Source organism: Delphinapterus leucas, chromosome 5, assembly GCF_059928025.1.
Source record: "Delphinapterus leucas isolate spDelLeu-1000000601 "Yukka" chromosome 5, BTC_Dleu_Yukka2, whole genome shotgun sequence".
Lineage (NCBI taxonomy): Eukaryota > Metazoa > Chordata > Mammalia > Artiodactyla > Monodontidae > Delphinapterus > Delphinapterus leucas.
The window spans coordinates 134,425,358-134,441,501 of NC_143133.1; the positions used below are offsets into that span (position 1 = coordinate 134,425,358).

General features: G+C 47.5%; 1 protein-coding gene across 10 annotated transcripts in view; it reads right to left on the bottom strand.

Annotated features, from left to right (window-relative positions):
• FNIP2 (folliculin interacting protein 2) overlaps nucleotides 1-16,144 on the bottom strand; it is a 126,154-nt gene that overhangs the window by 80,963 nt on the left and 29,047 nt on the right. For 2 of the 10 annotated variants that reach the window (XM_089911331.1, XM_022582252.2), the window contains exon 1: nucleotides 8,577-9,733. The exons of 3 other annotated variants lie outside the window; for them this stretch is intronic. In XM_089911331.1, the coding sequence (XP_089767457.1) occupies nucleotides 8,577-8,737 (161 nt within the window). In that variant the 5' untranslated portion in view covers nucleotides 8,738-9,733. Of the gene's footprint in view, nucleotides 1-8,576; nucleotides 9,748-16,144 lie in introns of those variants that run through there. 5 more of the 10 variants (XM_089911333.1, XM_089911329.1, XM_022582254.2 and 2 more) reach the window with 5 other exon arrangements.

Below are 16,144 nucleotides of genomic sequence, written 5' to 3' on the forward strand. Positions count from 1 at the left end.
AAAATGCCCTCCCAAGGAGACCATCAGATATTTGAATACAAATAGGGTTGTAACGTCAAAAACTGGAAACCTTCATATCCATTCAGAACATACCCAAGATTTTTGAGGCCATCGATTTCAGATACTACAAAGTCATTAAAAATTGTCTTAGAAATGTTTTATTGGGCTTCCCTGGTGTCGCAGTGGTTGAGAGTCCGCCTGCCGATGCAGGGGACATGCGTTCGTGCCCCAGTCCGGGAAGATCCCACATGCCGCGGAGCGGCTGGGCCCGTGAGCCATGGCCGCTGAGCCTGCGCGTCCGGAGCCCGTGCTCCGCAACCGGAGAAGCCACAGCAGTGAGAGGCCCGCGTACCACAAAAAAAAAAAAAAAAAAAAGTTTTATTGACATGGGAAAAATGTCGTGGTATAATAGTAAGAAAACAGATTTTATATATATATATATATATATGTATTATATATATATTATATATATGTATTATATATATATAATACATATATATATGTAAAATACATATATATCAATATATGGTTTAGTTAATACAGTGCAGCTTACATCCATGTACCAAAAAGGACTGCAAGGAAATAAATCAAAGTATTAACAGGAGTAAAAATTTGTGTGATAGCACTGCTAGTAATTTAGGTTTTCATTTTTATATTTGCTTGCATTTTCCAAATGCTTTGTAACAAAATTGTACCGTTGTGATAATCAGAAAAAATGTTTAAGAAAAATATTAAAAATAAGTTTAGTAACAATATAAAAGAAAAAGACGGAGGCATTTAAAAAGGAGAATGCAACTAGCCTGACACGAATGCAGCCATGTTCTCAAAAATATACCTGTTAAAATATTTTTAAAATATTTCATATACTGGCAATTAACAAGTGGAATTTAAAATTAAAAACATAATACTACTTATACTAGCATCCCCCCACCAAAAGAAATAGTTAGGTATAAATCTAACACAATATGTACAAGATCTATATGAAGAAAACGACAAAACTCTGATAAAGAAAATCAAAGGAGAACTATATAAATGGAGAGATATTCCATGTTCACGGGTGGAAGACTCAAGGCGTCAGTTCTTCCCAAGTTGGTCTAAAGATTCAATGAAATCCCAATCAAAATCCCAACAAGTTACTTTGTGGATATCGACAAACTGGTTCTAAAGTTCACATGGAAAGGAGGCACAGCACCCAGGACAGCCAACAGGACATTGAAGGAGAAGAACAAAGTCAGAGGAATTACACTACCCAACTTCAGGGCTTACTCCAGTTACAGTAAACAAGACAGCGTGGTCCTGGTGCAAGAACAGACAAATAGATCAACAAAGAAGAGCAGAGGACCCAGACTCAGAGTCACACGTGCTCAAATGACCTTCGACAAAGGAGCAAAGGCAACACATTGTAGAAAAGGCAGTCTTTCAGCAAACGGTGCTGAAACAAGTGGACACCCACACTCAAAAGAAAGAATCTCGACACAGACCTTAAATCCTTTACAAAGTTTTAACTCAAAATAGATCACAGACCCCAAATGCAAGACTGTAAAACTCCTAGAATAACACAGGAGAAAACAGATGACCTTGAGCATGGTGGTGACCACACAGAAAGGCACGCGCCATGAAAGAAACAGCTGACGTGCCGGACCTCAACAAAATTAAAACCTCTGGTCCGTGAAAGACAACATCAAGAGAAGAAGACAAGCCTCAGACTGGGAGAAAATATTTGCAGAAGACAATTCCGATGAAGGACTGGTATCCGTAATATACAAAAAACTCGTAAAACTCAACAATAAGAAAACAAACAACCCAATTTAAAAACGGGCAAAAGACCTGGACAGCTCACAAAAGATGTACAGATGGCAAATCAGCACATGAAAAAGGTGCTCCACAACATATGTCATCAGAGAAATACACATCAAAACAACGAGATACTACCACAGACCCATTAGAGTGGCCCACATCCAGAACACTGACAACAGCAAGTGCTAAGAGGTTGTGGAGCAACAGGAACTGTCACTCGCCGCTGGTGGGAACGCAGCACGGCGCAGCCACTCCGGAAGTTTGGTGGTTTCTTACAAAACTAAATAAGCTCTTACCTTACGACTCAGGAACCATACTCCTTGACATTTACCCAGAGGAATAAAACTTAGGTCCACACAAAACCCTGCACATGGATGTCTACAGCAGCTTTAGTCACAACTGCCAAAATGTGGAAGCAACCAAGACGTCCTTCAGTAGATGACTGGATAAATAAACTGGTACCTCCAGATGATGGAACATCATTCAGTGCTGAACAGAAATGAGCTACCGAGCCATGAAAAGACATGGAGAAGACTTTAATGCATATGACCGAGTGAGGGAAGCCAACGTGAAAAGGCTACGAACTGCATGACTCCAACCAAATGACGTTCTAGGAAAGGCAAAACTATCGAGACAGTTGAAAAGATCAGGGCTGCCGGGGGGTTAGGGGAAACATGAACAGGCAGAACACAGAGGATTTTTAGGGCCGTGAAACTACTCTGTATGACACTCTATTGATGGGTACGTTTCATTGCACGTTTGTCCAGACCCACAGAATGAACGCCACCAAGCGTGAACCTCACATGTAACCCGGGGTTAGGGGTGATGATGATGTGTCAATTGCAGGTTCATCCGCTGTAACACATGCTGACAGTAGGGGAGGGGTGCGCGAGGGGCAGGCAGGAGACAGGGGCTCTGAACTTTCGGCTTAACTTTCCAGGGCACCTAAAACTGCTCTAAAACATAGAGTCTATTTTTATAAAAATTCGGTGGTCAAGGGGACTTTTAAAATATAGGAACTCTGAGTAATAAGCACTGGTTTTAAGTGTGCAATAGGATTATTCTCTGAAGATCATTTAGACTGCTAGAGAATTCCCTGTGAAGACGAGAACCAAGGACACGTTACTTGAGCTTGCATGCGGCCGCCAAAGGTCTCTGTGCCTGGTTCAGCAGAAGCGCAGGCCACCTCCCCTGGGGCCCGTGCGCCCACCTGGGAGGAGGGGGGCCTCGCACCGGGCTCTGCAGAGCCTACCGTGGTCCTCCATCAGCTCTCGTAAAAGCAGTTCACACGAAGGCAGCAGTCACTGCCTGGAGAGAACAATGGTTAGATACAAAGAAAAGAGGCTCAGTGGCAGGAATGTGTGTTCTCAAGCAAAGGCCAATGGGCGAGAGGCTGGGGGGCAGGCAAGCTGCGCCTTCCTCTCACACCACAGTGCGCAGCTGCAGGCCCGACCGCCCATTCACGGGCCCACGGAGGACCGCTCACTGGCTGCATCCCTCGGGCATCACTGTTTAGGTTGCACGCCAAGCATGTTCCTGCCTTAGGAGCTCTGCACTTACTCCTCCCTTTCCTGAGAATATGCTTCCTCAAATGCCCACGTGGCTTGCTCCCCAGATGAGACAGTTATGACTCCCTCGGTTGCCAAGGTCCTCACGTCTGTCTGACATCCCTGGGTCCTGTCAGTTCCTGACAGACAGTTGGCATGTTAGAGCTGGAGGGGCTCAGACACCCCATCTGGTGGTCCCAGACCTGACTCTTCGCTAGACCTAACCCCAGAGGCTCTGCGTGTTTGTTTGTAATGAACAAAGCTCCCCAGGCTCCACCTCCAGGAATTTGGTCCAGTGGATCTGAAGTGAGGCTCAGGAATCTACATTTTTAAGAACACATCTTTGGGGATCTCCCACCCGGTCTACCACTTTAATTTCTTTTAGAAGAGAAAACAGAAATACAGAGAGATGAGGTGACCACCCAGAAGACACAGCAAGTTCCAGGGGGAGATGAGCCTGAGATGGTGAGATCAAGGCAGACAAGATCCCAGATCAGAGGAGTTTTCCCTAAACCTGGTGCCACATTCTATGTTCTCACATGTTAGGGGTGAGTTTCTTTAAAAAATCACTAAGTGGAAAAACTAGCTTAGCTCTACCAAGGTTTCGGGTTTTTATTTTTTTATTTTGTTTGCCTTTGGGGAGGGTGAGGCATGAAAGTGAAAGAAAATGTCATAGTGAGAAAAAAAAAAAAAAAAGACCGCATTTTAATTCACATCTGTTCTGTAAAGACCTGAGAGTAGTGTTTTGTGGGTTATTTTTAACCTTTCTAAACTAAGAAAGGTCAGAGAGTAAGAGGAGGAGGAAACCCTTCAAGATGTAAATGTCTGATGGATGGACATACCCCTGATGCCCAGCATTCCATGTAAACCCGGGATCCCATAAAGGGGAGGCGCATGGCCGGGAATCCCTCGGCTGGGTCCCCCTTGGTGAGTTCTGGCTGGGAGTCTAGTGACAACATCAGGCGGGTCACGGGTTATCGCTCTCACCAACTCCCACGAGGCTTGCTTCCCCTTGTTCAGCGGTTATCAGCTTCTGTTACTGTAACAATAAAGCGATAAGGCTGAGCCTCAGCCTGACTCACAACAGGACTCACCAGGAGACCCAGGAGTCGTGGCCAGTGCACCCGGCCGAGCAGAGCTTGGGGAAAAGCCTTCGGCTGCCGCCCAGCGCCTGGCTGTGGACCCCAGAGCTGGAGGGACCTGCCTTCTGCCTGGAACACTGTCACTCTCCACACAGTTCTCTATGGTGACGAGTAACAAGGGCTTTACCCTGCTTGTCGTCGATACTTATCAGAATAAGAGCCAGACAGAGTGTCAGCCAGTTGGCAGCTTCGATGCAGCAGCCCCCGTATGGAGGCTGCTCTGATTCATCCCTGAGAGATGCGGCCTCAAAGATGAATGTTCTCTGAATCTCAAGCAGCAGGACTCTGCAGCAACACCAACTTCTACTGCATTCCTGCAACCATTCACTCATCCTCAGATGACACCTCGAAATCCCATCCATCAACCAGTGGAAACAGACTCTCTTAACGAGTCAGAGAAAACTCCTCGTGGCACAGGAAGTCAGCGAAAAGGGAAGGCAGGCAGGGAGGGCAGGGAACTTGTGGGGCAATGCCCAGGCATCTGGGAGAGTCCCCCCCCCCGCCCCCGCCCCCGCGTCTGCAGCCCCCTGTGGAGTGGGTCACCAGCACGGGGCCGTCAGCTGGCCCGGGCGGGGCTCTGCCTAGGCCCTGCACTCAACCCGTCCGGCAGCTCCATCTCCTAAGCAGGAAGGTTTTCACGGTGTTTCTAGGTGGAAAGCACAGTGAACACCCCCCGCCCCTCGCCACCCCAGCCTGCCTGACCCTCCCTTTAGTAGCCTTTTACTAAAATCTTCAGAACACCCCAAGTACCCTAAACAAAGACAGTGGTGCAGTCACAGCCAGCATATCTCCGTGAGGCACGCACTGGGGAAAACACAGCCCGGTTTCTGTATTTGTCTTCTCCGTAAGATCCTTCCACAGACAAGCGAAGCCTCTACCTTGTTCAATAAAATTAGTTCATCCAAATCGTAGATAAATCAGAGATCTACACTCATTACTTCTGCTCCCTCCGTCCTGGTGCCCGTAAAGCAGTACAACGGATCTCTTCTGAATCTAAATGTCAAGATGTGAAACTTCAGGCACCACTGACTCTGAAGGGCTGTTTCAGTTCCTCCTCGGCATGTGTGGGGTACACTTTTCAGGGCCAAGATGTGTCGAATTTTCTCCTGCCATCAGAGAAACAGCAGTTCACGGATAAACGTGGCAAATCCTCCCAGAGTCCGCATATAAGCAGCCCTATGGATGTATCTAACTTGCTGGGAAAGCTGGGAAAATCAAGTTATTAGCAGCTTTAAGAAAGCAGATTGGAAGCAATTACATTTGAAGCCCAGCATCGTAGTTCAGAGTTCCCAGGTCTGAAATGTTTCATTCCACAAGAACCACGGTGGGAAGATCGAACATTTCTCTCTCTGCCCTGCACTGCGCCAGGTTTACACCGTGCCACTGTTAGGTACCTGGAACCTCTCCACCGTGTTTGTGGAATCTTTCTCTTCACCTTTGCCTAAGTGGAAAATCATGAGGAGAGAAGGAAAAAGCAAAAAGGAGAAACTGCTCATCAACGAGCTCAGCGTAGACGACCACCCGAAACTGTGGATTTAAGGCAACCCAAGAGCAAAGCAGGTGTTGGGAGTCACACCTGGCTGGCTGCCACCTGACCTGGACACACAGACAACTCGTGAGCACTTGGAGCCAGATCCTTGGGGCACAAGCGCCTAACGACAATTCACTCCATCCTGAGACCGACCCGAGTCCTAGAGAAACTCAGGAAACCAAGCACAGTACTGCACACAACGCACACCTTTTCCAGACTGTACAAAGGGGAAGAGAAAGTGGGAAAGGGACCAAGACAACTGGTCCAACGAGAGATGAATTCCAACTAAATGACACATACGTCACCACTGTACAGAAGTCTAAGAACGTCTCAGCACCTGAGGAGTAAATCTAAAGGAAATTAAACTAAGGAAAGGAGCTAATGGATGTGAAAACTTCTTGTTAAGTTAAAAGTACTGTTTACATAAAAATGATTAAAATCCTGCCTCAAACAGCAAATTCACTGAAAGTGAGAAGCAGAAGTTCATACCGAAAACTTTAGAAGTTCTGTAAGAATTGGTGTGGCCCTGCACGTCGCCATCTTCTCATGTGGGTGCCACCCCTGGAACCCCAAATACCTACTTGGGGGAATCTAGAATTGTCTGAATAACAGGAATAGGAAGTTCAGAAGGTCCTGGCGTTACCCTGTACAATCTCAGAGAAGGAGAGAATTTCAGAAGTAGTCTGAACCAGCTACACAGCTGAACAGTTGAGAGTGAGACCCAGAAAAGGAGGGGACTCGCCAGGGTTACACGGCCTCCGGGCAGCAGAGCTGGGATCAGGATCGGATCCAGATCAAGACTCGAGACGACTGAGTGTCAACCCACCACCGGCTCCTCCTGCCACTCAGCCGTCCTTTCTAGATGAGAAACGGACACGGACAGCCACAAGTGAAACTCGTATCTGAACACTCAGGCGAATCTCTGTGACTGCGTGGACAGCACGGGATTTTCAATCTATGAGCGCCTACCCTGCGGGGGACTATATACCATTTTACTAAGTTTCCATTGAAGAAATACAACAATTTTTACATGACAGAAATCATATGCTGATTATCTGTCAACCAAGAACTACCTTTATGGGATAAACAGTTTATGAGTCATAGTAATTTTGAGAAAACTTCTACAAGGAAAAAAGCAGAAACATTTAAGTGAATTTAGAAACTTACACTAATCACGAGAATCAGAGCTTACTCTTTGGCCCTCCTCACTGTCTATCTAACTAAAATTTTGGAATGAAATGCACTTCCCAAAGGACTTTTCTGTTTCACTGATATGCACTAAAATTCTCTACAAGTAGTGTTTTAATTAAGAGCTACTACTAATAAAATGAATGAATTCTTCCAAAATGGATGAAATAATCAACCCAAAAGAATACAGCAAGTCATGGAAGCAGCCTAAATGCCCACTGACAGACGAATGGATAAAGAAGATGTGGCACATATATACAATGGAATATTACTCAGCCATAAAAAAGGAACGAAATTGGGTCATTTGTAGTGACGTGGATGGACCTAGAGACTGTCACACAGAGTGAAGTAAGTCAGAAGGAGAAAAACAAATATCGTATATTAACTCACATATGTGGAACCTAGAAAAATGGTACAGATGAACGGGTTTGCAGGGCAGAAATAGAGACACAGATGTACAGAACAAACGTATGGACATCAAGGGGGGAGAGCGGCTGGGGGGTGGTGGTGGGATGACCTGGGAGATTGGGATTGACATGTATACACTAATATGTATTAAAATGGATAACTAACAAGAACCTGCTGTATAAAAAATAATTTAAAAAATCAACAAAAGTACAGAATGAAAACCAAAATAAATAAATAAGTTATATGGGCAAAAAAAAAAGTATGTAATTACTGATTACCAAAGATAAAAAACATGTTTTTCTTCCCCAAAAAGGTATTATTAAATTTACGGTGAAGTAATTGAGAGATATGTACCACAGAATTAGCAGGAGTTTGGAATAAACCACTATTTGCACATCAGGAAAAACAAAGAATACAGCCAGAACAATGCTATTCCTTTGATGGGCTGCATTAGGAGCCCCGGTTCATCCCGGCGCCTTCCTTCCTGCCGGTGGAAAGGATTTTCCAGAAGAGGAAGCCCGGGCTCTCCGTCACCACCCACCTCCAGCTGGAGACGCCCAGCCCTCCACACACCGTCCAGACTGAGAAGTGAGGCCCCTGGCCCCGCGCCCCATCTGTCAGCGTGCTGATCCTTCGGGGCCGTACCTTCTTTCCCCGACAGCCCCAGTGGGACCACTGCTCAAGCTTCCACACAGGACAGGCGGCACCACTGCTTGCAGGTGGCTCCAGCAGGGGCAAAGGAAGGGTCAGGAGGAAGCACAGGGCAGCAGAATCCAAACAGCCACTAGGAAGTGCCCATCCTCCACTTTTTCCGTAAAGGGAGGACGTGTCTGCACACCTACCAGCCACCCCGTGCCTGTCTGCAAACTCAAGTTTCCCATCAACACGCTTTTATCTCCCTGGTGCCCAGTGAATTACAGAAATATTTCTCTGAGATTCTGAGATAGAACTGAAGTTTCAAACCTGTTGTCGAGCTCCGGGGGATCGGTGACCCTTCCCACCCCGGCGCACTTCCAAATCCTCGAGCGCGCAAGTGTCCCGTGCGTCTGCCCATCGCTCACACCCCTGGCCGCGTCCCGCCGGCCCCCCGGCCGGGCTGTGGTCCTGGCTGAGCAGCCACACATCTCCTCGGCAGGCCAGTCCTCTTCTGGGTGGTCCTGACTCTCCGCGTGGACCTGGAAGGTCCCGTTGTTGGAGGATTTCCTCAGTGACCAGCTGTGCTAAATGATCCCTGCACTCCCCGTACAGATGCGGGAGGTGACACGAGCTCCCCGGCTGCAGCCTACTAATTTCCTCTTCCAGAAGTTACAAAAAAACAGAAACAAAACAGGAACATTCGCTTATTAGGTAAATTAAGCCCTCCGATGATTTGGGAAGTCAGACGCATCCCTCACACTGTAAAACATGCTCTCAGCAAAGCCATTACAATCTGACAAGTCCAAGTCCCACTTCCTACTTCTGTTCCTGGGTTTGTGCTCCGGTTACAAAAGACAAAAACACTCAACCGGCTGAGCAGCTCGGACTGACTCACTCCATCTGTGGCCCTGCTGGGGATGACGTCGTAGCCAATTAATTCATCACAAGACCTCTGAATATGGCTCACAGGGCTCACAGGGCTGTGAGAGAAATGCAGTGACTCGCCTTCAGCTGCAAGGTTGTTCTGACACTGGCCACCACCCTGTGAATGGCTCTCCTGTGACCAAGTGTCAGCTGACAGGTCCTACTCTGCAACCTTGCAAAACGCCCCAGAGCAAGGGAGAGAGATGGTTACCCTCAGCAGACGGACGTAGGGCTTAATGCACAGGGGGCGACATGGGGGCGGGTGGGCAGGGACGCATTCTGGCTTTAATACCAGTATAGAATTTAATTTATTTATGCAAGAAAAGCAATAATAAGCTGAGAAGCCATAAACCCTCACAACTCTTGCACTGGATTCTTAATTCTTAAGCATATTCAAGCTGAGAGAGCCCTGAACTAGCAGAACCCAAGAACAAAAGCAGTTCAGTTTTGACTTCTGACATGAATATACTTCATCTGTAAAATGAGAATAATACTATGGTATCATATATCAATATGATGTATCTGTGATATATTGATATATACTGATATATCACATACTTCAATATTTTATATGACACATATTTTATATTTTTGTTATATTTTAAGAAATATATTTTATATGATACTTATATTCTGTGCATTTATGATATATTACATATTTCCATATGATTTTTATAATACATATTTTACATTTTTGTTATATGTTGTGATATATATACTATTTTATGATACACATTTATATTTTACACATTTTATATGACATATCGATATATCATACATATCAATATGATTTTTCCATAGTATTGTGAATTCATGGAAAAAATAATTTTCTCTTTTAGAAGAAATAAAAAGCACTGGTCCTTAAAACACAGGTCAAGTCTTGATACAAAAAACTACAAGGGTCTGTCCCAACTTGTTTTCCTCTTGTCATCCTGGAATCTGGCTGAAGAAAATATTAGCAGAGCCCTAAAATCTGATGAGCCCTCAGCTGGGTCTTTAGTTTGAGGAAATAAAATCCATACTTCATGGCAAGACGAGAAAAATTTAAACATAAAATGTTCCTCTGCCCGTGTGGGCCTCCTTGCTCCCCGCCAGCAAGTGCCGTGTGTCTGCACTGACCACACCTCCTTAGGAGACTACATTCCTTCTTAATCCTGTGCGGGGTCTGGATGGCGCTCTACTAACTCTTTGTGCAGATCTGGGTTGTGTAAACTGTCTATACGTCAGCCCACGTGTAACCCTTTGTCTCACAAATGTATCTAACTGTGCCGTGACCTCTGACGGGCGGGGCGGTCCTCACAGCTTTCTGAGAGACCGTCTCCCGGGTTATAATCCTCAGGTTGGCTCGAATAAAATTTTCTATTTCTTTCGTAGATCGACTGTTGATTAATTTTTCATCGACAGGCTTCAGAGGGCTTTTAAGTGCATCAACACATGGCAGCCACATATATTTCACTCTGCAAGCGTGACGAGGTCTAACGGTCTTGTGGCAGAAGTCTCAGTTACCTGAAGACTTTATTGTACATGTGACCCTAAAGTTCCTCTGTAACAAACCCACAGAAGATCTTAACTACACCCTCCTCTGAGAGAGAAAGACTGCAACACACCTACGATGGTGACCAGCTCCTCTGCGGCACAGGCTCAAATGACAGACAGGACCAGGTTAGGAGAAAGTGAATCCATTTCTCCAGGGAGGGAACACATTTGGAGCTCACGGCTTAATTTCAGCGGCCACGGTGAGCTCACGGGTTCCTCTTTTCTTCCTCTGAACTGTCTGGAAAACCACTCTCGCTTTTTTACAAGAGGAACAGAGAGCACCTCAGCAGCTCTAACCTGTCCACCTCGGCCCAGGCAGCCCAGCAAGCAAAGGTCAGAAGGAACCCCCTGCACCATCACGCCCACCTGACAGGAGGCCCAAGCAAGGTCCCAGGCGGATGCCTCCAACTCACCAGGGCCTGGCTTGCCTTGTCTAAAATCACGGCAGAAATGAAAGCATCGTTCCATGCGGATGGGGGCAGGGCCTTTAAAAATGCCCAAGTAGCTAGATTCTATAAAATATGTAGAGGAAACACTGGGGGAACACATCCCACTTTCTATGTGTAAAAAAACAAATTCACTTTTAAAACTTCAGTCTCTAAAACTTATTTATCCAGGCCCTGATGAAAGGACATAAACCCTTTCTAAATATGTATTCTGGACATACACCTTCCTAGCAGTTAGCTGCAAAGCCGTTCAATCATTCTAACATTTTACATCTTCCCAAGGCTTCAAACACTGTTATAAAAATGCAATTGTATCCCCTATCCAGACGATGCGAACACTTTTTTTTTTTTTTTTTTTTGCGGTACGCGGGCCTCTCACTGCCATGGCCTCTCCCGTTGCGGAGCACAGGCTCCGGACGCGCAGGCTCAGCGACCATGGCTCACGGGCCCAGCCGCTCCACGGCACGTGGGATCCTCCCGGACCGGGGCACGAACCCGTGTCCCCTGCATCGGCAGGCGAACTCTCAACCACTGCGCCACCAGGGAAGCCCTGATGTGAACACTTTTAAACGACAAGAATTATAAGAAAATGACAACGTGGTTACAAAGGACATTTGGATGAAATAAGGATGGAACTGCATTGGGAAAGAACCCCTTAAACAGAAACTGAGCTGACTGGCATGGGAAACTCTGACCCAAATTCAGCCTTCAACTAACATGCCAGGATGAGCAACAGAAGGAATCAGGATGGTGCCCCGTAGTCTTTGTATCGAGACTTAAGCTGTGTTTCAGCGACCGGTGCTTTTCCTTTCTTCATCAGTGTTTCTCCCTAACTTCAGCCAGCACAGCTTGAGCCTCCATTTCCCTCGTAGGTGGTGCTCAAACTTCACAGGCTCCTAAATGCCCAGTGATGGGCCAACCCCACCCCCGGTTTCCAATTCAGCAGATCCGGGGTGGAATCTGAGAATGCGGTTCTAACTAGTTCCCAGGAGCTGCCGCTCCTGGCCTGGGAAGCACCTGCTGGAGAACCACTTCCCCAGTGAACATCCCAGCTTCCCCGTGAAGACGTCCCAGGCTTGAATTCTGCCGTGATCTTCCAAAAACACACTTTTAACACTTAACACATAACTGCTTGGCAGTAGAGAAGTGTATGCATCTTAAGATGCTACCCAGATCATACATTCTTTGAGGATAAAAACTGGGTCTCAAGACCAGTTCCCTCTGTGCAGGTCTCACACATGACCTTTTAATTGGGTTAGCACCACTGAGTATTTACACATTAAAACTAGGGCATGAATCCAGCCACAGAAAGCTGCCTGCCCCCTGACAGTGTATTCTGACCAGAGGGCGCCGCTTGCACTCAAACTCTCCCTCTCCCTCTCTTACTCAGCGCAGCAAGAGTTCCTTTAGAAGCTTTAACATCTCGCGTTCACTCCAATCAACGTGACTCGTGCTATTTTACCATTTAACGTTTCCATTTAATGTTTCCCCCTTAAGAACCCTAATTCCACAGTCCAAAATCTGATTGTATGTAATAGAGTAGAGATGTACATCAAAACCACTACCACTGTACTCAAAGGGGATGCCACAATATGGCTCTAAACTTCTTTACATTTAAATGGGAGCTTTAAAATTTCTTCAGTAAATGGAAAGACAAGTAATAATGATACTGTCATATCGACTCTCCTGAGACACGAGAGCAGTGCGTGGAGTAGGTGAGAGAAAGGTAACCCCGCCTCCCATGACCTCCTTCTTCTCTTTCCCAAAACGGAATCCTCTCCTACGGGCTCCATCGCTCGTTACCACGCTGGATCCCCTGCTCTTCCACAGAGGGTAACATGCACGCGACCATTCATCGCGGCCCCTCCTCACGGTCAAGCTCTCCATCTCCCCACACGGCTCAGCCAGGCTCACACGCTGGGAGAAGGGTCCCCGGTCACCCGCTGGCCCCGGCAGCCCACCCGCAGCTCTGCACGCTGGCTGGAGCAGCTGCCGCCCTCACGGACACCGCCCCGACGGGCGAGCTGTGTCACAGGCTGGAAGGGAGGATGGAGCAGCGTGGCAGCGTGAACCCACGGGCCAGGTGCGCAGAAGGCAGGCTCCTGGTTCAGGTCTGTGAGCTGCATCTGCCGCGCTTCCAACCTCACAGCCCAGGACTGGACCCAGTGGTCCCAGAGAAGAGCAGAAGTGCCACTTAGACCACACGAGGAAGGTTCCTGGCACTCAAGGTCCTGGTCCAAGCCAGGACCTCTCTCCAGTCCTTCCAGCGTGGCGCTCCGGGGACACCTCCAGCCCCCAAGACGTGGTGGCTAAGGACGACTCCATCCCCATCCCTGACTCAGAGTTGGGAGAATTAAAGTGTCACCCTTCAGGTGACAAAAAACAGTGATCACTGTGTGTAAAGAAAAATCAACTCAAAAGCCACAGCTGAGACGTGGGTTTGCAGAGAGAAAAAATGAAGGCCGTAACACAGTGCCCCCAAAAGTCCAGTCTCATCAGTCCTATCTAATGACTCTCCCTCTGCCTCTTCACCCTACCTTGATGAAAAGAAGGGAAGCATAAACGGAGAGGAGGGGTGGCGGGCAGGGTTTAGGACCCACAGCCGTGGCAGCGGACCCTCTGACGGGCTCATCCCCTCCCTCCCTAATGCCTTTCCCACACCCAGGAATGACTGAGAGCAAGCCCTCCTACCAGTGGCTCTCGAAGCGCGGTCCCCAGCAGGAGACACCAAGGAAGTTAGAGGACGCTCGTAAACTCTTTCTTGATCTGGGCGCTGCTGCTGTGAGCATGCAGGCAGCAGAGTACGTACATTTCCTGTCTGTATATTCTCGCTCAGTATGAAGTTAAAAACACGCCTCCAACAAACACACGAAAGGACGCTCAGCGTCACTAATCATCGGAGAGATGCGAATCAAAACCACCATGAGGTACCGCTTGGCACCGGTCACAACGGGCATCTTCAGAAACCTACAAACGAGAAGTGCTGCAGGGCGGGTAGAGAAAAGGGAACCCTCTTGCACTGCCGGTGGGAATGTACACTGGTGCGGTCACTACGGAGAACAGTATGGAGGCTCCTTAAAAAACTAAAAATAGAGCTACCGTATGATCCAGCAATCCCACTCCTGGGCTTATATATCCGGAGAAAACCGCATTCGAAAAGATCCATGCGCCCCAATGTTCATTGCAGCACTGTTTACAATAGCCAGGACATGGAAGCACCCTAAGTGTCCATCAACAGATGAATGGATGAAGAAGATGTGGTACACATATATACAATGGAATAATACTCAGCCATAAAAAAGAATGAAATAATGCCATTTGCAGCGACATGGATGGACCTAGAGATTATCATACAAAGTGAAGTAAATCAGACAAAGACAAATATTATATGATATCACTTATATGTGGAATCTAAAATATGACACAAACGAACTTGTCTACGAAACAGAAACAGACTCACAGACATAGAGGACAAACTTATGGTTACCAAAGGGGGAAGGGGGAGGGATAAATTTAGAGTTTGGGGTTAACAGATACACATTACTACATATAAAATAAACAACGAGGACCTACTGAATAGCAGAGGGAACTACAGTCAATATTTTCTAATGACCTATAAGGGAAAAGAATCTGAAAATGAACACATATACGTGTGTATAAGTGAATCACTTTGCTGTACACCTGAGACTAACACAACATTGTAAATCACCGACACTTCAATGAAATAAGTTAATTAAATTTAATAAAAGTATCAAATCTGAAAAAAGAAGGCCTCCTGCTGGGCTAGAGCTATGGACTCAGGCAGGGGGAGGCAGCATGCTTTCGGGGAACGGGCTTGCAGACAGATGCGGGACGAAGACCATGTCTGCCAGGACGTGGCTGCTTGAGCCTCGGCCCACCCTCAGGACAGCAGTCAGTGGGCAGCGCCCACCGGACCTGCCGAAGCCCACCAGACGAGCTCGCACTCGGGAAGCCCGGCAGCGCGCAGCCAGCCACGCGGGCAGTGACGACCCGCTGGCTCGCCGGTCACAGGGAGTGAGCGGCACTGATTTCTGCAGCAGACGGGCCAAGGCGCCAACCGCCATGGGCCGGGCAAGCCGGGACCCGGGGCACCCTTGCCAGTGACAGGGGAGCCATGCCTCCCCCCAGCCGGCCTCAGTCCTCGGTCCTCAGGGGCGGATGTCCCCTCCTCCATCCAGGAGGAGGCTGAATGTCCCTGGCTCGACAGTCATGTCCGAGTCTCTCTCCTCCAGCTCTGACCCCGGCCCCGACACGTCCAGATTCTCACTCACTCAGTCCCAGTCTGTGCACTGCGGTGACCAAGTCTCTCGTGGGACACCTCGCCGGCAATGAACCCTGCCCCGAGAACAGTCCCCGCGCAGGAGCAGCCCTCCCGGGCACTGCTCTGCCCTCCTCTCCCGACCTACCCAGCTGAGGCTCGGACTCCTAAACGGAGGGACTTTGATCCATACCAAGTTAGATGGAATAGACAATAAAATCAACCAATATGACTGCTTTGATTTAAAATGAGGAAGCAGCTGAGAGAGAACTGAGCTTTCAGATTCAGATCAAAGTTACTTGAAAGTTCACAGCCCTGTGCAGTCCCGATCACGATCCAGATTATTCCCACTCCCGCACCCCCGGACTCTGAGGACAGAGCACGCAGCACCCAGCATGGAAAAGCCTCTCAGCCACTGAAAGAATGAATGCATGTGTGACACCTTCATGAAATCTGTGAAACACAGAAAAATTCTGATGTTACAAAGCCGAATAAAAAGAACCGGATACAACACAAAATGGTGGAGGCACTCTGATAACTAGCGTGAGTTCAGAAAACCAAATGCAGAAAAAGGAACCAAAAAGAAACTTCAGAATGGCTGTGCGCAGCGAGACTCAGAATGCTTTTCCCGTTACAATTCTCCATTTTCCATTTTTCAACAACAGCTATGCCTTACTTACAAACCATGGGGAAAACGACTTCACGTTTTT